Source organism: Mus caroli, unplaced genomic scaffold, assembly GCF_978045245.1.
Source record: "Mus caroli unplaced genomic scaffold, Mus_caroli_1 scaffold_3, whole genome shotgun sequence".
Classification (NCBI taxonomy): Eukaryota; Metazoa; Chordata; class Mammalia; order Rodentia; family Muridae; genus Mus; species Mus caroli.
Window position 1 is genome coordinate 132,435,799 of NW_028227258.1, and position 26,968 is coordinate 132,462,766.

At 38.4% G+C, this 26,968-nt stretch overlaps 1 protein-coding gene across 1 annotated transcript in view; it reads right to left on the reverse strand.

Moving 5' to 3' along the window:
* Positions 1-17,784: 17,784 nt before the first annotated feature.
* Positions 17,785-26,968, reverse strand: part of LOC110291392 (EGF-like and EMI domain-containing protein 1) — a 699,291-nt gene continuing 690,107 nt past the window's right edge. Inside the window, 5 exon segments of the mRNA XM_085836072.1 lie at positions 17,785-17,816; positions 18,405-18,557; positions 18,560-18,574; positions 23,587-23,725; positions 25,003-25,130. Coding sequence (XP_085692198.1) covers positions 17,785-17,816; positions 18,405-18,557; positions 18,560-18,574; positions 23,587-23,725; positions 25,003-25,130 — 467 coding nt within the window.

Genomic DNA, 26,968 nt, shown 5'->3' on the forward strand with positions numbered 1-26,968 from the left:
GAAATGTGCACTGGAATTCAGAAAACAGCTTCAGGAACTTGAAGGGCCATTGATGAGTAGAAACAACAAACTTTCCCCCAAAGATTAGAGGTTCTATAAAAATGCCATTCACCTGAATTTAAAGAGATAGTTTCTTCAGCTAAGGGACAGATTGATCTTCCAAAATGACTAAAAATAGTCAAAACGGGGTTAAGTAGACTTCCAGTGACAATAATGAGTAAGTTTTAAGATACATTTGGGATTTAAAACCTATCATTTAACTCTTGGGTTATCTTGTACACACTTCATATATTTGCTCCATACTTGAAAGGTTATAGGTCATGCTTTTCCTTACCTCTACTTTCGATCTCCTCCTGAACAGAAGAAAGTGCTAAGAAAGTGCTAAGTAGTGGCTGGGGGCAACTTGCACTAAGAACAAAGCTAAGAGAGCTTCAAATTGCACTTAATGAAGCCTCTTGTTTCTGTAGTGACAGAAAGCATTGCCTTGTGTACCACAGTGCAGTGTCTGTATGCTGTGCATGGTTCCTTGGGGCTGAGACAAACAGGATGAACTCTGCTAAGATTTTTATGACCTTCCTGTTCAGTGAGATGCCAGCCAAGCTGCCATCTGTTCCCTTGGAATCTACATTTCTAAACAATTCTACTTAGAAAGGGTATGTAGACTTTATGAAAGCCCTGCCCTGCCCAGAACGCCAGATAACAGTACCCTGGTGTAAGGATATGGGTGATCCTCTGGCTTCTCACTGGCTCAAGGTAGGACGTGCAGGTTCTTGTCACAGTGACCCTTGGGAAATCAGCCAAAGAGTAGCAGAAACTTTTGTTCTAAATACCAATGATTAATAATCCTCTAGTAAAAGAAATAACTTCATCAAATACATTGTGCACATATATAAATATCTCAATGAAACCCATTGCTATATATATATATATATATATATATATATATATATATATACTAAGTAGTATATATATACTACTAAGTCATTGTGGTTTGAATGAAAATGGCCCCCATAAACTCATAAAGAGTGGCACTATCAGGAGGAGTGGCCTTGAAAATAGCTTTGTCCTTGTCAGAACAAATGTGTCACAGGGTGGGCTTTGATGTTTCAAATGCTCAAGCCAGGCCCAGAGTCTGTCTCTGTCCTTGCTTCCTGCTGATATGAATGTAGAACTCTCAGGTTTCTCTCCAGGACCATTTCTACCTGCGTGCCACCATGATGACAATAGACTAAACCTCTGAACTATAAGCCAGCCCCAGTGAAATGCTTTCCTTTATAAGAGTTGCCGTGGTCATGGTGTTCTTTTTATAGCAATAGAATCCTAAGGGAGATATTAAAAACAAACAAAAAAGACAATACTTAAAGTTTTAAGCAATTTAAACATTTATAAATATCGGCCCTCTAAAGTTCAAGGAATATCGACCCTATCTGTCTTCTTTTTACTTAATTTGGACAGTGTCCTGCTTGAGATAGGACTGACAGTGTAGTATACACTAAGGAGCAGATGTAATAAGATTAACTTCCTCCAGGGTGGTCAAAGGTGCTAAAGTTATGCTCAGTCTGTGATAGGCTGAGTTTCTGCACTTAGAAACGAATGAAATATGATCTTTTCCTCACTCAGTGGCAAGTACATGACTGGCACCTCTGAGAAGAATCCCCAAATAAACAGATTAGTAAGAGAAAAACTTGAAAAATTTTGTTTAATCAAAGCTGTATAAGACATGGAGGCTTCAGATATGAAACTCAGAGATCAGAGAAATGATTTTTATGGACAGTTATGCAGAGAATGTGCAATTTGAGACCAAACAGGGAGAATTTAGTGGTGATGAACTAGGAAGGAGTCAAACTATTATTTCTAATTCTTCTTGGACTTAGTGACATTTCCTTTTTGTGACTACAAGCAGGACACCTGTGACGTGAGGGTCTTCAAATAGGATAAAGGTGGATGCAAAAATCTCACCTTCCAATTTCAGCAGTTTTCTAAAAGATGTCTGTTTTGGGAGAACTGTTTTTTGTGCCCAGCCAGGCACATGAAGACTCTGAACTGAACACACTACTATAGTTATGGATGTGTATTAGTAGAGACACTTACAGCTCATAGTTCATGCTCCTAATTTCATTTCTACTACTGTGATACCATGCCCCTGAGAAGGAGCAGCTTAGAAGAGTAAAGGCCACAGAAGGAAAGTCAAGGTGGCAGGAACATTTAGCAAGTCCTACCGTCATATCCACAGCCAAGCAGAGAGAAATGGATGTGTGCTTACTTATTACTCAGCCAGATTACTAGTGGATGCTGCTCACTTTCAGGCTGGATCTTACATCAATTAAGGCAATGCAGACATTTTTCCACAGACATGCTGATGAGTCTGAGACTTTTCCCAGGTGATTTTAGGTTGGGTCCAGTTTCCAGTCAAATCTAATCAGTTTACTCCAGATCCTTGCTTTTCTTGAGCATCGATATGACCCAGGCACCGTTATCTGTTTTCATTTTAGCTACTTGCTCACACGAGTGCACATCTTGTTCCTTTTTGGTCAGATGAGTAACATGAAGGGTTCTTTTTGCTTGCTGCAGGCATCAGTGCTAAGGTAGAGGGAGCATACAGACTCAGGTCCTGATTCCATGACTGAGACAAATGATCTTTTATTTTGGTTTTTATTGGAAAACAGTTTTTTTATACAATATAGTCTGATTATGCTTTTCTCCTTCCTCAACTCCTGCCAGATCCTCCCAGCTTCCCCACCCATTTAACTCCATGACTTGGCTTTCTTTCCTCATGCCTTAAGAAGTAAGCTTAATCATTCACCTAGACATTGCTACTCTTGGTTCCTCCCATGAGTCAGCCATGGAACTATCTCTGGGAGCAAACACCAGGGTATAACACAAAAATTGTTTTGAATCACTTTTAAATCAATAAGTAAATAAATAAATAACCCCACAAAACACACACACACACACACACACACACACAAAACCCATAAAATCTGAAACTGTTATATACAAGTAAAAAATCAGACAAAAACCAAAATGCTCAAAATGATATGAGACAAGAAGTCTTCAAAAATAGTACTGGATTGTTTTTTGTTGGCCATCAACTACTGGCCGTGGGGTCTAATCTGAAGTGTGCTTAATATATTCAGCAAGACTCCTTTGGATAACACTGTTGTTTTCTTTTCAAATGTGTCTCAATTTCAGTTTGCTTCTTGGCTAGGGTAAGAGCCTGTGTCTAAGTTCCCCTCTGAGCACTTGGCATCCCATCTTGCTTGGAGATGTGCAGGCCCTATATCTGTTGCCACAGTCTGTGTGAGTTCATATGTACTGTTGTGTCTGCAGGACACTGTGTCCTTGGAGTCATCCATCCCCTTCAGCTCTTATAATCTCTTGTATATGGATCCCTGAGCCTTACAGGAAAGAGGGGAATGGAGACAACCCATTTAGAATGCTGTACTCTACATTCTCTCACGCTCTGCACAAGGTCCAGTTGTCAGTCTGTGTTAGTTCTCATCTACTGCAAGGATCTCAGATACACCTTCTCAGATGATGGCTGAATAAGGCAGCAACCGATGAGCAAGGCAGATGTCATTAGGAGTCATCTTCTTGCTATACTCCATTAGCAGGGCAATAGTATTTTATTTACCCCTGAGCCCCTGACCTATCCAGTCTCAGACTCTTGACCACCTGAGCAGTATTAGACATGAGTTCCGTCTCATGGGGTCGACCTTAAGTCCAATTGGAAATGAAGATGAGACAAGGGCTCCTAATATGCTTTCATACCTTCTGACACAAACATTTAAAACACCATCTGAACCTATTATTCCTATAAGACAAGTGTGGAATTGAATTCAAAGCAGTGTTGTGAACACATACAGAGCCCTTCACATACAACAGTGGATCTCAAAAATAACAAGCCCCAAATATTTGGGGGTCATTTCTTGGTCTGTACATATTCCCTGATAATTTACTTTCTCAATGCAGTGTGTCTTTCTTTATAAACATTTAAATCCTACAATTGTGCTATAGTTCAAATAATTCTAGTAGTAAGGAGAAACATCTCAACAAAGATGGAAATTAGGAAGCTGAACTGGAAGAAGTAAATGGTGTTAGTTCTGCTTCTACACTGGAATATGGAAGAGAAGCACTCTTGTTATTGTATGGATATGCTGAAAGAGACATAAAAGCCTGGCCAAGTAGTTCCATGAGGCTGACAAATACAGGGGAAAGTGTTTACTTGTCTTTGAGAAGGAATTCTAGGCTTCTCAGACACGAGTCAGTTTTTTAGAAGGTGACCAGCATAAGCCTACTTGGTTGTCTGATCATTCCATCGTTTGGAAACACTCTCATTTAGCTAAATCCAGGATTTGGATTTGGCCAAGCTGTAAGTTAAAAGAATGCTACATGGGTATGCAGCCCTGTCCAAGAGATTTCTTTTGCCCTTGCATTAAAAAGTAACTCAAGTTATTCTCAGGGGATTCATTAGAAAACTGATTTTTCTACTTTATAGCTATTTTACCTGGCAGATGAGGTCTGGATTTTTTCTTATGCTTCATTTTTTTGAGCTAAGTATATATGGTGGGATGATAATATACTCACCTACGAACGAAAATTCCACATTCATACAGCAATAAGATTAAATTATTTGGCATCTACTGTCCACATATGTTCATTTGGCAATGGCTTATCCGAGCCAATTATGGCCACAGAGGGAGTAGGTGTTTGAATTTTAAACAAGCAACTCTGAATTTTCTAGGAGAGAAGGAGCCTCCTGATGGGTGGGTTAGTCTCTAACTCATTTTGAATGCAGCAGCCAACTTCATATACCATGTTTCCCTCCAATTGCACAGTAACTTCAGTGCTGGTAAAGACCCTAAGACAGTTTCTTTATTACTGAATGAGTCTTTAAGAATAAATGGTTTCACCATGTAGAGAACTCAGCATATCTAAAGTAGACAAAGGCAGTATGGCAATGTGGCAAGCTCACCATTTAAGCCTCATGTGGTTGGTTGGAGGGCAGATGGTGAAATGGTACAAGCAGGAGGTTAGGAAGGATACGGGAGAGAGAGAGAGAGTGGGCTTTCTGCTACAAAGAGCCACCATCACAAGTTGTCAGATGAAGTAACTCTGGTAGATAATTGTAAAAATTGAAAAACAGGATATTACACTCTCCAAAACACACTGTCTGCTTTGCTACACCATGACTCTGTCACAGAGATCTGAAACTAACTGGGTACTTACCAGGAGCAAAATTTGTGCTGACACATTGTAGAGAAACCAAGAATCCGAATATGGAATACCATGACCAGAATGGCCCTTTCATTGTGAGTTTAAAATGAATTATCTGGTGACTAGTAAAGAATAGATCATGGATACCAAGACTGTGAGTCCACTTGATCTAAACTCAGAGAATTAATTGTTATTCATAGATGTATCAAAAACATGTAAAATATGAAGTTCATAAGCAAATATTTTATTCACTAAAAAGAGAGTTGAAAAATATGACTCTTCACATGTGTTTGATATGCAATATTAAATATGTAGATATACTAAGTTCTGTGGTATGGTTTCATTCAAACTTGGATTTAACAACATTTTCTCTTCCTCAAGGCTGGAGAGATGACTATTTAGGCTTGCTTTGCAGCACCTGCACCTACTGGTTCAAAAACACATTTAAATACAGTTCCAGGGGACCCATACCTTCTTCTGGCCTCAGATATATGTATACATGTTGTACACACACACACACACACACACACACACACACACACACACACTTTTAAAATAAGCAATTCTTTTAAAATGTGTGCTTATGCAAGAATGAAACTTGAGACCTTCATCCTATGTGATGGTGTTTTAGAATTGCATGCATACCATAGATAGGAGATATAGGTTTCTGAGTAAGGAGCCTGACCTGTGCTCCACTCAGCGACAACTTGATCTCAGCAAACTTAAATTCCTGTGTCCCAACTTCATCATTTTTTACAAAGAGAAATACCTACTCATATTTTCCAATAGTTATTGAGATATTAACTAAAAAAGTTTGAATATGTTTATTATGGTGTCCGATACATACTAAGACATTGATAAATTCTACAGTCACTTGGTACAATTATTATTATAGCACCATAATAAACATGATAACCATCTTAAGAAAGAAGATCCTGGAAAAAATCATTTATATGCCCAAGCCAGCTGACTAAATGTAATGATTAAAGGATAGTACTAACACAATAACACTTAAATGTCGTACTTTAGTGCTTAGATTTTTTGCACCTTCTCTGTGAGTTACTCAATAGAAAAATTGTTATGGTTCATAAAGGAAAGAAAAACTCAAAATACATAAAACCTTGCATGGAAGCTTGTGCAAAAGTCATACCAACACAGATTAAGGAGATGAAGGGATAAGGGAAGGGAAATGAATCGCAAATATTAAACGTTCATATAAATATGTCCAAATACCATACAGTAAAAAATTATTAGCCAATTAATTTATACTGTCAAATAAAATTATAGAAATTAGAATTTAGAAATCTAAAATGTATCAGTCATTCAGTCTTTTATATTGTGTACTATTATTCTCAATATTAAGTAATTCATCTGTAAAGTGATATTTGGATTATGTTTCTGACTTTAATTGACATGGTTACAGTAAAAATGTCATGTACACATTCAAAGCAAATGAGAATCATTTTCAAAATATAAGTGTGTTTTCGAAATGCATATGTATAGATACATAGTCTTTACTTTTAAAAATTATACACTAGGCTAAAATATAGTTTCCATATTTACTTTTTGATCAAAATTTAATATAATAGATTTTGGAGAACAGTCCTAAAATGATGTAAGAACACACTGAAAACTTAAGGGAAAAGTTTCATTACTTTATTGATTTTTTTCTTTTTATTTATCTTTTTAAAATTTTTTATTAGATGTTTATTAGATGTTTCTTTTTTAATCATTTCACTAATAAATTTTCCTTAAAAATCATTGTCTTACATGGTCTAAGTATTATAAAATATATTGATGATTAAATATATGATTAAATAGTTTATTATTAAAATTCCATATGGAGCATCACAGGGTACAGACAGCTCATCTCTTAGTAAAGCTGGAGAGCTCAGCTTTTGAAGTGTACATGAGTCTGGAGCAAGCATTTCTATTGACTCTTTCTCAATTTTCTTTGCTAGATCTTTGTTGAATAAAGAAAACACTAGGCTGTGTGCATGGTTAGTCATATTTCTACAGAATAGGTTCATAATCATTTTCTGGGATTTCCACTACAAATTCCTCCCCACTAATGGAAAAATGATAAACTTAATGTACTTTTCCTTATGGCTAGAAATGGGGTATTAGCCAATAATATTTCTCAAAGAGTCCTTTGACACTTACGTAATAACTTCAAAGGAAAAAAATCATGTTTCTGTAACTTAAATCTGTGAATTACCTTTCTCATTCATTACAGAAATTGATAGCTGGGAGAAATTTAGGCATTACTGAAATACGTTGGCAAAAATTCTTTCTTCTAAGATAGTATTTCATACTATAGTCCAAGATGTCCTCGAACCCAGTATGCAGCCTATGTTGGCTTTGGACTCTTGTTCACACTCCTGCCCAGCCTTCAGCATGGTGGGATATGATAAGATAATATGTAAAATGGGTATATGTTTGTCTAACCCTAATCTCCAAAACCAAAGAACCTTTTTAAAATTATTATGACTCAAAGTGTGACAACAAACTTGTCACTAACTTCAGTCTCTGACTATCCCTTTCAAATAAAATGTGGACATCTAATAGGTGGGGTCTGTACAAGTTCATAATTCAGAGCAATGTAAGGCCTCAGGAAATGTGTATTGTTGACATTGCATGGCCATATCAAGGACCCAGTGCTGCAGACCTGTGAGAATAGCAAAGCCTTCCTCATAGGATGAACTCATATGGATGGCAAAGCCTTTCTCTGGTCTGAACATAGATGCTGATAGTCTGTGCCAGTAGGAGCCTCTACTAAAGATTTGCCAGTTTGTATGTAGTATGAGACTGCCCTGGCAGTCTTAGTGTTAGGAGAAATTCCCTACCCTGACTAACTCCTCCCACTGTGCTGTTCACATAAAGTTTTGAGGTTTTGTAGTCACTACCTCACAGTGTGGGCATCCCGTCTGACCCCAGCTTTTCCATACACATGTCTCTGTATGGGTCTGTTCTTTCTTTATTCCCTTTATTCTCCTCAGTCAGGTTCCCAGAACCAAGTCATCCAGCAAAGAACACTGCCTGTGTGTTACAGCTTGGTTTTATTTGGTTCTCTACCATTACATGAAAAAGATAAAGTACTGCGTTGGACTCTGGTCATGCTAAAATTGAGATTTTATTTCGTTTTAATGTATTCATTTTAAAATTGGAATATATGTGCATGAAATCATATACAACTGGAAATAAAGATGCTTGCGGCTATATAGCATGCTACAAATGTATTTGCAATCACTTCTGATACTTCAACAAAAGATATATCATACTTGTTATGCTAAAGATAATTCATCTCTAGAATTTACTACCACCAACATGAATGCAATTATGGGGTTGGTAGGAGGAACATGCTTTGTCATGCATGTGGAGGTTAGAGGACAATTTTATGTGTTGATTCTCCCCTTATCCTTCATTTGACACACATTTACCAACAACAACATGAATACATTTGTGAGGAGGTAGGGGGAGCATGCCTTGTTATGCATTTGGAATTCAGAGGACAGTTTTATGTGTTGACTCCCACCCCCCAACTCCCATACTTCATTTGAGACACAATCTCTGTTGTCTCTCATGACATATTCTAGGCCAAATGGTCCTCAACATTCTTGGCATCTTCATGTCTCTGTCTCCCATCCTGTAGACTTTCTGGGATTATAGGACATGGTATATCACCATGTCCAGCTTTACTTGTGGCTAAGAGACTGAGACTCGGGCCCTTAAGCTTATGTCACTCCTGCTGGGTCCATGCAACTAATCCTCAGCCTGATGCTCTGGTTTTTGCTTTCAAACATTTCCCACCAAGTGAAAGGCTGGTTGCCCAGTTTGGACTTGCGTCCTGCATCTTCCTACTGGAATTCACAAGTTGCAATAACACTAGACTTCCTAAAAGTTTTCAGTTGAATGTACCACTCGGCTTCTGTAAGCCAGTAAAGCTTTTTTTTTGTCAGTGTTATTGACTGTAAGAACCAAGCAATTATCCCCTTTCCCCCTGTTTCCTTTTACAAAATACTATTAATTTGTAGTTTCATCAAATACTCACTGAAAATGTTCCCCAGGACTTGTGAGCCTGGGTAATATCCTCTGTGCACTGCAGTTGCTTCAGGCCAGAAATAAATCTAGAGAACAGATGTTTAGGGAAAAAGCAAAAACAAAACAAACAAACAAACAAACACACACACAAAACCAGGGAAATCCAGGAAGATCGGTAAAGATAAAGTTGCAAGTCTAATTCATAAGTCAAAGAGCCCAGTGTGGGATTTGTTACCTCAGTTTCCCCACTAGGCTCAGAGACAGTAAACCTGCAACTATCTAAGCCTCCTCCAGGAAATCTCTGCTCTTCCTGCCTAGGATCCCCTCAGAAGGGATATCAGCTCTCTGCATATGTGGGAAACCTATTCTTCTTGCAGAAGTGGCTAGAGGAAGGAAGAGAGGTATAGAAACCATGCTTTCAAATAATCAAAGGCTTCAAGGAACATAAAAAATACAAATGTGCAAGCAATGCCTGAATTAAGTTATTTAAATAAACAAATGACCTGAGGTCCCAACACTCCACTAGTTCTCATGAAGAAGTTCTTCCCTTGTTAAAATCGTCCTTAGGGGTTACAGAGGAACAAAGCGAATGTATCCCACTCCACTGTGAGGCTTACCTGAAGTAATTAACAGGGCAATTTTAAGCCATATACAGTTTAGTTTAGGTTGCTAAAAGATCTTAAACTTATTTTGAGATATAACTAAATTATCTGTGCATCTATGTGTATCTGTCAGTCTCTCTTGTCTCTCTGTCTGCCTCTGTCTCTCTTTGTGTTTCTGTGTGTGTGTGTGTCTGAGAGAGAGAGAGGAGAGATAGGTAGAGAGAGACAGAGACAGAGACAGAGACAGAGAGACAGAGACAATGACAGACAGCAAGACAGAGAGACAGAGAGATTCTCTTTCCCGTTTTTCTTCTTTTCTTTCTTCTCAGGGAATATTCCAAACTAGCATCGTAATGATAGCCTTCCTGCCTCAGTCCTCCAAGGACTGGAATTATAGGAAGGGCCCCAGTGCCATATTTAAAAACACTATATTTAAAAATATTTTTGATAATTAATTACCTCAAAATAAAGCTAGATTTCTTTTAAATGTCTAAAATCACATCCCCTACACCTATGTCTCAGGGTCCATTGCAGAAGAAGCAGAAAGATTGTAAGGCCCGAAGGCTTAGTCTACTGTCACTGCATATTAGTGTCTTCTAGACAGGATGGAAGCACTGTTCCTGTGAACTGTCAACAATATGGCTACCTACAAAAGACCTGCAAAGACCACATCTACATGCTGACACAATGGAGGAAGATTTCAGTGTCTCGCCCCTAGTTGTGAAGCCATAGGCAGTCACTGGCTGCTGAGGCATGTAGAGCCAATTTGGATTTTTATATCTGTCTAGGAACAAGACCCTGATCCTAAATGGTCATCACTAATGGGACTGATTAGTTAACAAATATGGAAAATGTGATTGTCAATTTGAGAGAGTGACAGTAGGAGTTTGGGCAGGGGGAAATAATACAGATGCAATGTACTCATGTATGAAACACTCAAATAAAAATGACCTCACCCTTCTCCCTCACCAGGGAATATGTATGTCCACCAAAAGAGAAGGCTTGGATACAGAATATTGAAAATGACAAAATTGCTGTCAGGATGGCAGAATGTTCCCTGTTATTACACTTAGCTACAGATTCCTAAATTGCTATCACATTGGTGTGCTCCCAACCTTGAAGGTGCAAAAAGTTGTACATGTTTATTTAAATGTGAAGTATGTTTTATAAGTTTTTATTTCAAAGCACATTTAAATTCCTCTAGCAGAATTAAGAACTCTTGGCACATGGTTGCAAGTTATGTAGAATGTGTCTGTGTCAGAAAAGTATGTTATGTTAACAAAACAATGACAACAAAAAGTAAGAAACATGTAGGACATTCATGGGAAAGGTGCAATACTGAGCTATTAAAAACATGGGTGATGTGAAGAACAGCCAGCATGGCTAACCTCCACTGGAGTAATTTAGTAAGGAGAGAGCATGATCAGTATTCGAAAGAACATAGGAGAGGTGTGGGAAGGCTGGAGACGGCTCAGTGGTTGAGTGCCTGCTCTTCTTTCTTCCAGAAGACCAGAGTTTGGTTTCCAGCACCCACATCAGGCTGATCACAACTAACTGGAAGCCCAGCTAACAGATACCCAATGCCTTCGGCCTCCTCGGGCAGCTATACACATCCACCCACCCACACAGACACAAAATAATAATGACTTAGAAAAAGAGGTGGTATCTACCCCCTTTAAGCATATATTTAGAGCTTAGTTATTTATGCTGGGATCCTTTTACTTAGAAAAACCTGGGATTTCAAAAAGAAAGTAGAACAGAGTTTCCACATAATTAGCTAAAAGAAGCTAAACTTTGGAATCTCTTTGAAACCTATTTTAAAGCTCAGCTATATGCTTTTTTTTTTCCTATTACAGAACCATGAAATGTTATTTCAAGTGAATTGCAAACATAACTTCTAGAGTGTAGACACTTGCTATTATTTGTGCACTTCATCAAAATGTTCTTTTAAATTCTTGATACATCTGTATTACTGCATCTTGAAGAAACCAAGGTGAACGAGGCCCAGTAGAGGCCAAACTCTCCTTCCTATTTCTAACAAAGGAAATGCCTTCTCGCCACTAAATTTTCGAATGATTTCCAAGTTCTCTAAAAATAATTGAACCTGTGTCAAGTAGCTGTCTCTTCTGGAAAACTCAATAAATGAACATAAAACTCAGAGGGTACAGGGAAAGTTTGGTGCTATGCTGAAATGGCATAGCACAGGCATGCTGATGGAGATGCTAAATTAGTGAACACATGTCCATTTCTCTTTAAACTTGAGCTCTATTATTGTAAAGAAGCAAAATAATCCCAACTCTGATCTTGTATTTCAAATGAAAGAGAAGGAATGTTACAGCACAGGCAATTTTCTAAAGAGGTTAAATATTATGGGTGGATATATTTCCTTGAGGATCAATTTTTCTGTATTCAAAGGACAGGTTGTACAGTGAAGAAAAACAGGAGATGGAAATACATAAATTATTCCAATGACAGAGATTCTCATTTTACATTGAACCTTAGCATGAGGAGAACATACCTACTAAAGTATAGGCCACTTTAAACAATAGCTAGATTTTTTTTTTCTTTTTACAGCATTGAAGAAATTACAACCTGGTAGGCAAATCACTGTTCTCTTGAATTGTATGGAGTTATTTAAAAGATTGAAGTTATTTAAAAATATATGTATGTATATATGTTGGGGGAGGGTAGGTGCATGTGATTGCAGGTGCTGACAGATGCCAGTAACATCAGATCCCCTACTCCTGGGATTATAGGCACTTCTTAGCCACCTTATCTGGGTATAAAGAATTGAACTGTGGTCCTTCACAAGAGCAATGTGTCCTTCACAAGAGCAGTGTGTCCTTCACAGAGCAGTATGTGTTCTTAACCCTGGAGCTGTCTTTCCAGTACCTTAAATGGATTTTTAAGTTGTTAAATCTCAGGTAAATCCATGTACTGTAAAAGTGAACAATATACTTTCTTTGTTTAGAAAACAGAAAGTTTCAGTAGAATATTTTCTTAATTTGCACACTCACACACGCACGCATGCACACACATTAATTCTCTCAAAGTTGTTCACAAGAAAATTAGGTTTTCTAAACTTTAGACTATGACTTTTCATAGGAATCCCATCGACTGATTATCAGCACATCTGGGATATCTTGCTTGTGATAATTTTCAGAGTAGAATTGTATCCTCCAAAAGAACACACATGTAGCTTTAAGGGGGGACAAGGTAAACTACTGTCTATTCATTTGTAGGGTATCATTTGAACAGGTCCCAAAGCTGACAGTGTTAAGACCTTGAAGCATGATGGTACTTTTGGGAGGCAGTTAAGGGTTAAGATGCAGCCTATAACGAGTCTTCAAGTCATGCCTGGGACTATTGAACAAGGAGGAGGGACCTTAAAACCTTTCATTCCCTAACTTTCCTATCCTGGCCAAAATAATCAGGTTTGTAAAGCCATGTGCTCCCCAATAATATGCAGCCCTCCATTAAAGGCCTAAAACCAATAGGCTCATCAAGTCTGTTGCAACAGTAAAACCTAAACAAAAAATTTGGACATTTTTTCATCTTAAATTTATGATCTTAGTATTTGCCATAGTGACCAAAACCTTAGTAATAAAAAACACTCAGATTTTTTTTTCAGGTTAATTCAAAGTACACTGGAAACATTTTGATTTCAACCTCTTTTTTTTTTTCTTGCTTTTAGTTTTAATGTGAAAGGGGCAACTCATAAATTTTTACAAAGAAGGGAAGCTATGATAACTTGCATAAGTTCTTGCTAACTGGTATAGTAAGGAGGAAGGGGAAACTCAATTTATCTAAAGAGTCATGCATGTCAGATGTGAATGCACGTGCCTTTACACCCATCACTCAAGAGGCAGGGCCAGCCTGGGCTATACAGTGAGCTCCAAGACCAGCAGAGATGCATAGTGAGACACTATCTCAAAACAACAGCAGCAGCAAAAAGGAGCCACACAAGGTCATGCTAGGAGTTCAGTTTACCCCCATAATCTTATTACTTGTTTATTTGTTTATTTATGTATCTAGGCTTTTGAGGTGGGATGGATATAGAGGGAGATAAAATAAGGAGCATCTGACACTGGTCCAGAACATTTTGCTAGTGGTTTCTCATTTACAAAGAAATGGGCAATGTACTAACAAGAATAAGCAGAAAGAAATCTCATTGTTTTTCTCTATCAAGTTCAGAGTCTGTCTTCTCTCTCCATGGAGACCATATCTTAAATAAGGACAACAAATCCAATTCTATGCCCTTTTCCTCTTTTATAGTCACTGTCTTTTTAATAAATGATGAAATTAGAAGAGTCCTGATAGGGAGAGGGATATTAACCCAGGTCTTCACACAACTGACATAAGAAAAAGACAAATATTACTTGAGTGTGTGTGTGTGTGTGTGTGTGTGTGTGTGTGTGTGTGTGTGTGTGTGAGGGTATGTATGAGTGCATGTGGAAGTGTATGTGAGTGTCCACAGGAGCACATGCACATATTTGTTCATATGGTGTCCATGTGGTGGCCTGACTTAACACTGGAAGTCTTGAATGCTCTCCATATTATTCTTTGAGGCATGGTCTCTCTGCTGAAACCAGAACTCACTGATAAGGCTTGTATAGCTAGCTTGTTTGATCCAGGGATCCCCATCTCCACCTTGTGCTGGAATTATATGCACCACCATGCTTAGCTTGCGTATAAGTGGAACTTGATGAGCCATACTCTGGTCTGGATGGTCTCAGCCACCTCCTAAACCCTGCTGCTGCCTTTTGAAAGCTCAGAATTTTCATGATACAACATGTAAACCATATGGAGCTTAAGAAGAAGAAAAACCAAAGTGTGAATGCTTCAATCCTATATAGACGGGGGAACAAAATAATCACAGGAGGTAGAGGGAGGGAGGGACCTGAGATGCTCTAGGTTTGTCTTAACAGGAAGGAAAAAAAAAGGCTCTGGACTACTTCCAAAGTAATAAGGATCAGCTTTGATAGAGGGAGAACCCCTAAAGATATCAGCAGCACATTTCATACAAATGTCTTTATAGAACCATGAGTTGCTTGTTAGGTCTGTATATTGTACAATGGAAAAACCATGAGAGCAGTCCTGAAAAAATTCACCAGTGAGGATGCTGGGATGTTGAAACCTGCTGTTTCAGTTCCTTGATCCATTCTGTCTCAAATTGATGCTGTTTCCAGAGACATGCTTATAAAACAGTCTCAAAAAGGATTGCTAATCCCAGATGACCTTGGTTCGTCCAGCTTTTCCCGCTGTTCAAGTCAGGACTTCAATTAAGTCCTGAACTTTCTCAACACATAAAGACTGGACAACAAATAACGCCGGATAGCTTTCATTTGGCTTAAGCATCTTCCCAATTTCCTTTTGGTCCCCCCAAAAGGAACTCTTTGTCCCAATTCAGCAGGAAGCAATTATCAGAAAACTGTTATCCCAGTTTGTTAAGTTGGGGTGGATGGTTTTTGTCATTTATGAGTTATAGCTATATTGCCATTTCAGGGATGTTTACACGTAATTAAGGTCATGGACAAGGAGGGAAGGAAACAGGGAGCTTAGACTTAGAAATTTCTATTTTTCCTTTCCTCTTCTCTATCCTTTTATCTTTCTTAGTTCTTAGTTAAAAGAGAGGGCTTTAAAAAGAAAAGGGGCAGATACAGAAATATTATAATGCATTAGACAAATAGGGATACATTACTGAATTTACTCTTAAACCAAAAAACATTTTGTAGCATAATCTTACATTGGTAGAGCTCTTTGTATTTTTTTGTTGCAAAATTGTAGTTATATTTTGCTATATTGGCACAGAATTTTATACATTGATACAGGTTTAAGATTTTCATTGGTATAAATCTTTGTATACAAAAATTGTATACAAAATTTAAAATTAATTTGTTACATTACGTGTGTGTGTGTGCGCGCGCGCATGCATATTTCAACTCTTTTGTAGGTATTATGCCTATGCCATTCATTTAAAAATACAAGGTTTAGTCCCAGTTTTTTTAACAGCTGTTATTATAAACAGTAATTAAGTAATGCAAGTTAGTAGTCAGATAATCAACTCATGGCCATTTTAGATCCTAGTCTAGTTAGTTATGATAAAGTGTTGTCAAGGTGGTTCAGATAGTAAGTAGCAAAGAATAAGCAATGTTTGATAATTCAGATATATTTAGATAAAGAGTTGGTCTTCAGAAACCTCAGAGATCCATACTATATGGGATTTAAAATGACTTTGTTAGAAGATCTTTTAACTATGAGATGAGTCTGTTTCTGACAGTACCCCCATTTCATTTCAAAGAAGTTGGTGAGCATTGATAACCTTCATACAGAGTTGCTTCAATTGTGGCAAGCTAGCCACTGAGCAAAGAAAAGACGCATGCTTCAGATCCAGATAAATCTGTCCATGGCGGACAAATGGATACAAGTCCTTCATAACTCCTGTTTCACAAAAGGTCTGTCAGACAGACTGGGCCAAGCACAAGGCTGAAGATGGATGCTCCAGTACTATAGAGACAATATTGAGGACTGTCCAGGCAGTCAGCGGTCTCTGTCATGTCTATAATTTTTGGAAGCTGTACCCCTGAGCTTTCTGTGTACTCAGGTAATAATTATTTCTTCTCAGGGCTCTGATGGGGTGGATTAAAGACTAGATAGCTTTAGTCTTACTATAGGCTTAAATTGTTTAGGATTTAATGTGATGTTCAAGGTCTAAAAAGATGTTTTAATTTTATAATCCAAGATAGGATAGACAATAGAATTTCTTCCTTAATTGCCCAACATACAATGGCTGTACATTGTATGTATCTATATCTATACCTATACCTATCTCTATATCTATCTATCTATCTATCTATCTATCTATCTATCTATCTATCTATCTCATACATTATAATTTTATAATTGTTATAATAATTTTCAATTCATATTTGAAAGAAAAATGCCTACATTTTATTTCACTACAATAAAATGTAGTGAAAGGGGAAATTGTAGACAGAATATCTTGTGTATTGTATGGATGCATTATCTGTCAATTAAAAAGCCTGTGGCCTATGGCTTAGGCAGGAAATAGATGTGGGACATCCAGGAGGTGGAAAGAATTTTGGGATAGAGCCAGGCAGGAGATTCTCTGTGAAGATGTAATGAGAAGGACACATGGTACTTGAACACAGGTAACCAGACATGTGGCAGAATGTAGATTAAAATAAATGGGTTATCTTAAGTTATAAGTTAGGAGAAAGAGTCTAGCTACATGGCCATGTATTTGTAAGTATATTTTGTGTTTGAGTCTTATTTGTGGGAGTGTGGGGATAAGAGGAGGAACGTCGGCTTAACTTCAGCACAAACTGACAACTCTGCTGAATTTACAACATCAAGTTATGTTCATAAATCTTTCCAACAATTTTATCCAAAATTAGTTTTGTTTTTTAAGAGCCACTATAGTTGTCTTATATAAATAAAGGCTAGTCATATACTTTCCATAGTCTCTATTTTTATTCTGAAATGCTCAGGCAAAGTGAACAACATTTTTGGTCAACAAACTTATTATTTGCTAATATGAATTAGCCAGAATTCTGAAAACAAAAGCATGCTTATACTGGGCGGTGGTGGTGCACGCCTTTAATCCCAGCACTTGGGAGGCAGAGGCAGGCAGATTTCTGAGTTCTAGGCCAGTCTGGTCTACAGAGTGAGTTCCAGGACAGCCAGGACTATACAGAGAAACCCTGTCTCGAAAACAACAACAACAACAACAAAAGAATGCTTATATAAAATCCTTGAGAGCCAAAACAAAATTGACCCATCTTACATTTATAACTATGAGCTGTTTGAAATGATGAGTAATTTGATTTTTAAGGTTATTTCAACCCATTCCTGAATTATGGGAAATGGAGCATCCACAGAGTTAGCTACACCTTGGCCTCTCTCAGCTCTGCCCATGTTTTCCTTGCATGCTGGCTAGAAACAGAAAACATCACTAAACATCGTCCTGACTCATTGTTCTCTTACATGTCGTGTTTTTATTCTGAGCCTTTCCCTGAGGCCAAAGATTTAATATTCTCTCACATTGAAGGCCATGTCCAAAATACAATATATTTAAAGTGTGCAGCAGCGTTACTGGGAGGGAAGTAGATTCTGAAAATAAATAGACAGAATTCTAACCATTTCTAAAGAGTATCCAGCTACTTACGGGTACTGAGGTTTTCGGTGAATATGTGTGAATTTTTCAATGCAGCCCAGCCTGCACTATGAAGCAGTTATTCCTTCCAAGTTTAAATACCTCCTGCACATATTTTCTACAAAGCTCCTTTTATTAGCTCAAGTGTTACTGTAGTTCAGATTCTGAACAAACACTCTTTTTTGAGTGTGGGCTTCGGGAAAAGGAAGTTCACAAGGTGGGGCTGGAGGAGAATTGGGCATGCAGGTGATAAACCCGCGTGTCACCTTCTCAATTCCTGATGCTCTCGGGGTGGAATGGGGAGGGTTTCTTTACCTGCCTGAGTTCAGATGATAAGCCGAGAAGAGCTGCACCCAACTTTGATTCACCTTCTGAGGACCTGTGGGTCTTTGGCTGATGAGGAGCCAAGCCATTCTCCTCACAGGTTGGGCCCATTCTCCTCCTGGGACAGGTACAGCTGCCATCAACAGGGTTAGAGCAAGCTCCCTATGGGAGTTAACACGACAACAGGAAGTCAGGTAGTGGCCTGCCTTACGTTCTGTAGGGGAAGAAGGAAAAACCCAAACAACTCAAGCATTCTATAAAATACAGTCTTGGAACTGAACGAGATAATGAGAGTCTAGGAGAAAAATTCTGTTTTCTTCTATGGCATCTTTCCCCTATTCTAGCATGTTATGTAATGAAAGCAAGAAAAGTCCCTGGGTGGGAAACAGAAGGGTGGGGAGCGAGGAGGAAGTTATTGAGAAAATTGGAAAGAGGAAAGTGAGGATAGCAACTTCCATTTCTACAGTGCCTTCTCAGAAACTGATTACTCCATAACATTTACAGCAGTCGCATTGTGCGGGACACAGAAATGGATTAGCTGCCTGGGGGTCAGAAAAAGCCAGCGCTCACCCCGAAATGTACAATGTGGGAGGTTTTTCTTTAGGTTAAAAACATGATTTTCTGTGCTTGTGTTGTTGAAAGTGAAATGGCTTTATATTCGACTCTTGTCTCTTAAAATATGTCAAAGGGGCCATACATCTCCAGTGTGTCTGGTGTTCTGTACGTGCTAAAAGGACTCAAAGAATCTGTAAGTTGAATTGTATTGTGCCCACCAAGAGTAGCATAGTTGGGGTGTTGGGGCAGTGGGTGTTACAAAATCTATTTAAAAGAAAAGACTTAAAGCGAAGCAGCCAATTGTGGGCTCTTAGTCTGTTGTCCAGGAGAGAATTAGCACAGACTGAACACATCCATTTTCTGCAGGACGGAGGGCAAGGAGAAAACGCTGCTCAGCCCATGAAAGAAAAAAGATCCCTGCTTCTAAAGCAGTACACAACTTAGAGGTATTTAAGTGCTAGAGACACTAACTTCTCCCTGGTCTGCAGAATAAAAGTGGGAATTTGAAAGAGTTGGCTGGTATCTGGGAAGTATTGGAGGGAGGAATTGAAATGGGAAATGATGTAATTACATTATAATCTAAAAATATAAAAGAAATAATTTTTAAAAGCAGGTTGTTAACACATTACCTCATTTGCTTTCAGCAAATACCTATAATGTGGGCAAGACCATGAGAGAAGCTCTCCCCTTCTGGAGAAAAATGAACGGGTTTGCTGTGATCTGTGACTGTTTCTAACTATCCTACGCCTGCAAAGTGACAGAGCTGCGTTTTTGCTCATCTAAGGCTCCTTTTTTCATCGTCTAGCTATGTGAAAGCAAAAACATTGAACATATCTAGAAAGCTTAAATAAGGAGCTGAAATCTAGAAAGTGGGAAAATGTGGAACTACCAACTAATACATGAAGATATGGTACTAGAGAGAATTTTGTGTCTGTGGGGGATATTTTTCTTTAGTAAGTCTTTATTGCTCCAATCTCTCCCACAATAGGTTAACGACTCATAAATTATCCTTTATTTTATTCATTAGTGTGTGTGTGTGTGTGTGTGTGTGCGCGTGTGTTCGTGTGTGCAGGTGAATTATATGTGTGTAATGTGGTTGCCCATGTGCCATAGTCAGCCTGTGGCAATTAGATGGCCACTTGATGGTCACACTTCCACCGTGTGTAGGTACTGGGGATCGACCTCAGATCTTCAGGCTTCTGCAAACATACTTGCATATCCCATGGACCATCTCCTAGACCCTTTACAAGTTCTCCCGGGGGGGGTTACTACTCTTCATTTTGATTTCTTTTTACTTGTATTATGAATATGAAAGCAGATGAAAACGCACTTTAGCTTTCTTGCCTTGTTCTATTAGATTTTAAATATGAAATAGGAATATGGACGAACTCTTGAAGTAACTGTTTGGCTGATGGCTCCTCATTAAACAGAAGGAGTAAAGTATTCTTTCAGGAGGACACTAGGCCAGCAGTGCAAGTAAATGCTGCTTACAAATGCATTTGAGGTCAATGAGATGGTTGAGATCTTAAAGATTTCTCTTGCTGAGTCTGATTACCTCTTTTTGAGCCTCAGAACTCCTGAAAGTTGGCCTTTGATCTCAATATGCATGCCCACTATATCACAATGCTCATGCATACATACACAAAAATAAGTAGATGCAGTGAAGATTAATAAAGATGAGTTTGTTCTCTAAATTTTAGGCTCTGTGGAACATTTTTTAAAAAAAATACATCATTCCAAAGTGAGCCCAACACACTAGCTCTACCCAAAGTCTTGCAAGATTATGTAGTTGGGTGGTAAGACCACATTTTTTTTTTCTTCTTGCTCAAAAGAGTTATTAGTTAGGATCTCTTCTGAGAAGTAGAGAATCTGATTTTAATTTATAAAAATACCACATTTTCATGTTAATAACTGTGTGTATTTAAGCCATCTGTTTGAATGTCTGCAAATGTTAATTTACCAAGAGGAGGGGTGAATGACCCAATAAAACGTTGTTACATTCTTTTATGAATTAATAGTATGGCTGTTTAATAGGTCCTTTACCAGAGTTAAGTTAAAATGAGGCCTTTTATCTTTATGGCGACAGCATAGACACAGCTGCTCACAGTTAATATTGTAGATGAACTGTAACTAATTGAAAATAAAAATGCAAATAAAAGACCTTGTAGTACATCTGTACAGGCTGGGTGCCCCAAGAGTACCAGGCAAGAAGGACTCTCGAGGTTCCTGTGGAGAACAGATGCAGTACCACATCTGATTCATGTCTTGTCATCATTTTATCATATGTGGCAAGAGCTCTGAGTGTCTCACAGCGCTTAGGCCACAGAAAGCAGAAGAGGCTCTGAGTGTCTCACAGCGCTTAGGCCACAGAAAGCTCTGTGAGCTGTTACCTTGAGTCCTAACCACCACAAGTTCTCATGGTTAAGTACTTAGTATTATTTTGTAGCCTTAATTTTTTAGATTACATTTTAATTTATCTATATTCCCTCCTCCCTGTATGCACATGTTGCCTGTGTGTGTTTGGGGGACAGGAGATGAATGGCTTAAGATCAGAGATCAACTGAACAGACTTTGTCCTCACCTTCCACTCTGTAGAACTAGGAACCAAACCCAACTTGTGAGGATCGATAGCAATTGCCTTTACCCACTGTGCCATCTTTCTTGTCCTGTTATTATTATCACTGCCTGTGTGTATTCATGTTTAAGAGTGGCCCACAGCATGTGTGAAGGTCACAGGAGAACTTTTAAGAATTGGTCTTTGCCTTTGCACCTCTTTCTGAAGCAAGGTTCATCTTGCTGTTTGTGACACTTTAAGGTCAGATTAGCTGGCCACAAGCTTCGAGGTGATTCTCTATTGTCTACTTCCTATTTCCTGTTAGAGTGTTGGGATTGCAGATACACACTTGGTATCTGTATTTGGACTTGCATCCGGGAATAGATCTTAGGTTGTCAGACTTGTACTACAATTGCTTTTTACCAACTAAGCCATCTTTATGGCTCTGCAGGTTACTTTTAAACCATTGCAAGTACCATGTATTAGAAACGTTTGCAGTGGTGGGCATTTTCTGTTATATGATCCAATATGGTAGTGAATAATAAATACCACTGAGCACAGAGGATATAAGGGTATCATGCAAGTTGGAACAAGTAGTTTTTAAGTTAAATTGAGCAGTTGCATGAATTTTATGATGCTTGTGTCTTTTGATGCAGACAGACAAGTAAAATCAATTCCTCGAAGGTTTTCATCAAGAGAAATGCAACATAAAAAGACCCGAAAAAGGAGATGCTAGCATGAAACATCCAAAACGCTGTCTCTGAACCCAGACTGTCTCCAGTATGCTGTTTACTTGCTATGTGATGTGGACAAATAATTGAACTCCATTACTCTTTAAAGGTTTCATCTTCCCACTCTATAGTATGAGGAAGGAGATAGAAGTAAGATAACTTATGCACAGCTCATAATGGGCATTCATTGAACATTAACATTAGTGGTCTCTCTCATATGCAGGTGGGATCACAAATGCTACAGGCATGCCTCTTTTAGTGACCATTCCATGGGTGACATATGTATCATAGATTCATAGATATTTGTTCTGATAGAATAATTTCAGATATGACAGGGTACAGCTGGTCTGTCCACCATGTCTCCAAAGAAGTAAGAACTCTTTCACTAAATACTTGTTGGTATATCTATTGTATACCAGAATCTATCCTAAGCATGCATGCATATATGTGTGTGTGTGTATACATATATATGTACATGTACACATATATATCAAAGTATCAGACATCTATCTATCTATCTATCTATCTATCTATCTATCTATCCTCTATGAACTCAGGTCCTCAGTTTCCTACTTTATCAAACAGGAGTTGGAACACAACACCTCCTTGGGGCCACAGTATGAGTTAAATGAAGGCAATGCTTTTAGAATCCTGTCTTGTATTCCAGGGAAGCCACTGACATTGATATGGCTCAGAAGATAGCTGGATTATGGAGTGGTGTTGGGGGAATAGAAATCTTCTCAATCCTGGAAGGCTAGCATGGCTTTCTCACCACTACCAAGACCACAAGTTCATAGACAATAGACTATTGCAGGAAGGGATCTACACAACAGGTAATTCAATCCTATTCCTTTGGAGATAAGCAAAGTCAGTTCTGAGATTAAACACTCTCTGTAGGGTCTTAGCTGAGGCAGGCTTGGTGTCCTGAGTCTGAGATGAATGATTTCAAACCTTTTGATCTAGCAAGCAAGCAAGCGTCACACTGTGGGATCCACCCTTCTGTCTACTTTGGATAGTTGTTAAATCATCAGAGCTTCATATTCTAGTTCATTCTCTCTGTGAATGGGAAGGAAAATAAAGTATAAATATTAATTTTTGAAGATTTTTATGGGATCTTGGATATTAAGAATACTACCTGGATTATGATATAGTCTATTTTTAGTCTAATACTTTTTGGAGTTACCTTAATGCTCAATGTGTTTCTCTGAGGAATTTTGTTAATCAAAGTATTGGTATGAAATGTCTATGGTGGAATGGCTACAAACTGTGATTCCTCAAACTGAAGACAAATGGAAGCAATACTGGGCAATTTTCCTTTACAGAGCGACATTTTTAGTAGTGAGGTGTCTGTAGATCTCCTTGGGTCTTTTTGCTGTTTGGTCATACCTGTTTCACTTCTGGCTCCTGTCCTCTGGGGGCGGGGGCAGGTGCAGAGGTATTTTCCTGTGATTGGGTGGCAAGAACTTTATCCTTCACAGTCATAACATTGATGGCAATTATCCCCAAACATTCCAGGTGGACATTCAGGGGATAGTAAAATACTGAAATATTAGAAATATTAGCCTCTTGTATTATTATGGTTTCAAGAGTTCTTTAGATACTCTCCTAAATGGACAATAGAATATTCTGTGCTGACCTCAGGTTTGGTAAAGATCAAACATCTGAACATCTGAGGGACTATGTGAATTCAGATTAAACAGGTATTTTTTCAAGATTCAAGTAAAGATGACAAAGTGATCAGATGAAGGTTTTCTGGTCAGAAGGAGAGGACATATTGGGAATTCTCAGAAGTAAGGATCACTGCTTGGCTGCTTGGACACACATTTTTCAACACTCAATTATTCTGACAGTAGTTTATAATTTTCTAGAATATAAGTAATCTTCTCTTAAAAATCTTAAGGAATCAGATCATGTGTACAACTGTTAGTATTTCTATTAACATATAATGTATTGTTTTCCTCTCTAGAACAGTACATATACTATGTCTTCCACTGTATTTCTAGAATTTAACACAGAAATAGGCAGATAGTAGTTTCTATCTTATTGAGCCATCAAATAATACTTGAACAAAATAGGAACGAATGATAAAGCCTGGTAAGCTGTGGTGATATCTCAAAATACAGAATGACTATTTGAAAAGTTCATATACAGGAATTTTGATTCCTCATATAGAACTAAGTGACCACTGTCCCTGTAATGTCCCTGACACCCTCACCATGGCTGTTACAATGCTACATAGAAGTCTGTATTGCAAGTAAGCACAGAGATGCTCACAGATATCTGGGAGCATTTTCACTGGCCCAGTCTTTTTAAGACTTTGTAATATTTTATATCAAGCTGATTAGCCCTTATTTTCACTTTCATGTTTCATACACATTCATAGCTGCGGTTACTGTAGCAATAAATGTCCGATCCCTGTCTTTAAATATTTACATGATCTCCTCTGATCTGTTTCAACACCACAAAGCCAGGCATTTATGTCACAGTCTTGTACTAGACATTTCATGAAATATTTATTCTTGCTCAGAGGTGCAATCCTTGCTTATATTAGCGTACAGCTTTCATTTTGAGATATTAAGCAATTTCATGAGAGAACAATATTTTTGACCAAATAGTATGAACAATAGAAGAGTCTGATTATACCAGACCCTGAATATATTCCTTCTGGTATAATGTATATAAATTGAGAGCTTAAGTGACAAATTTTGACTTAGGTTTCTTCATGTTTACGAATAGATCAGAAGACTCCATGCTTACAGAGAATTCTCATAGACATGTGTGTTTTAAAACACCGACTTTACCTTGTTCACAAGAGTTGCCATAGAAACCTGATGGGCAAACACACTCTCCACTTACTAAGTTACAACTGACTCCATTCTGGCAGTCACAGATATGAGCACAATTAAAACCATGAAATTCAGAAGGACAGTCTAGAAGATTGAAATGTCAAAGTGTTATCTTTTACTTAGAAAAAAAAATGAAAAGAAAAATTAAAGGATATTTTCTAGTTCATGTGTTTATCAAGCCTAAAAACTAGACAAAATGAAAGAAACAGGTGTATGGGAAATCAAACAAGAGATTAATCACAAATGAGTTGATGTTGTTGTCTGAAACTAGTAAATCCCATGAGAAGATCTGAAATATTTTCATAAGGTCATTTTGCTTTGGTGTACTATAGATGGCCAAAGATAGTGCTGCAAGCCCCCTATACCCAATGAGCTCACATATTTGAATACTTGGTCTAAAGCTGGTCCAGGGGGAGCCTACTGGAAGAACTCTGTGTTAGGTCTAGAGGCTTTATCACCTGGTTCCACTTTCTGTTCACTCTATGCTTCCTGACTGTAGATGCAATGTGAGCAACCAGCCTCCTGCTCCTTAATGGCCTCATCCCAAATCCCAGCTGGGATAGACAGCATCTCCTCTTGACTACAAGCCAAGGTAAGCATGTTCTCCTCTCAATTACTTTATCACACAGAAAAGACAGAAATTAAGACATTTAAAACCCAAATAGCAATCTTTAAACATCTGACTCCAGCTAAATCTAGTGATACTAATATTGAATTAAATTCCTTAAACAAATAAGGCACTGAGTATGAAAAGTGATTTTCATGGCCTTTTATTTGAAGTCCTGTGAGGGGACTCTCAGGGACTGAGCAGGAAGGAAACAGGAGAGGAAGAAAATGAAGGGAAAAGAGAATGATGAAGACATCATATATATATTATAATTATATATATATAATTATCATTATATAAACAGTAGGTTGGCATTTTATAGGGACATTAGGCTTTACAGTCAGTGGGGTTTAGTCTTTGAAGTATTTCCTTGGATTTCCCCTCAAGTAGAAAATAGAATTATCCTAGTATGTCCAGAACACTATGTCTTACCTCCAGGTTTGGGGAAGGTAAATATTTTTTGTGGCTGAAAGTTTGAGGAAATACTTGTTTTGCCTCCTTGGGCTGTGTATACAAATCCATGTAGAATGAATTCATCTTCCTATAGAGATGCTCGCTTTGGAGTATCAGGAGCTATGCTTGACTTTCTTCCTCCCTTGAGTTTTCTCTGTCATATAGTCGCTCCTCGTCTATTGTGGCCTCCCTTCCCCCAGCCTGGAACCTGCTTGCTCAAGGGTGGAGCTTCCTGCTCATTCGTCCTGCCACGCCTACTGCTGGACCCTGCCTTTGCTGCTTGGAAGAGGCACACACGTGTTCATCCTGCTACTGGACCCTGAGTTACTTGGCGGGAAATCGGGTTCCCTCCCCCTTCCTTTATAACTGAGTGTCTGGAAATAGTAAAATTGAGCTTTGATCAGAATCTTGTCTTAGCTCCATTCTTTCTTCCGCCCCGTCTAGATTCCTCTCTTTTCAGCTCGAACTGCCATTCTCAGTTGAACCATTCGTGTTGTGGACTGCGGGCAGGCCGCAACAGTTGGCGCCTGAACAGGGACCTGAAGAATGGCAGAGGGATGCTAAGAGAAACGACTGCTGTGTGGAGCTCCACAAGAAAGGAAAGGATCTTCGTATCGGAGGAGCATCGGAGCAACGGACAGGTACACATGCTAGCGCTAGCCTAAAATTTCAGTTTTGTAAAGTGTTGCTGAGGATGCGGTAGGATACGAATCAAGTTTGAATCAGTGCTAACCCAATACTGTTTCTGCTTGGGTCAGCAGCTCGTTAATCGGAACTAGATACGGAAACAGGTGGTGTGCCGCAGCTTTTTAGAAAGCTGCTTAGGTGGAAGAAGGAAGGGTTTAAAGTCATGGATCAGGCG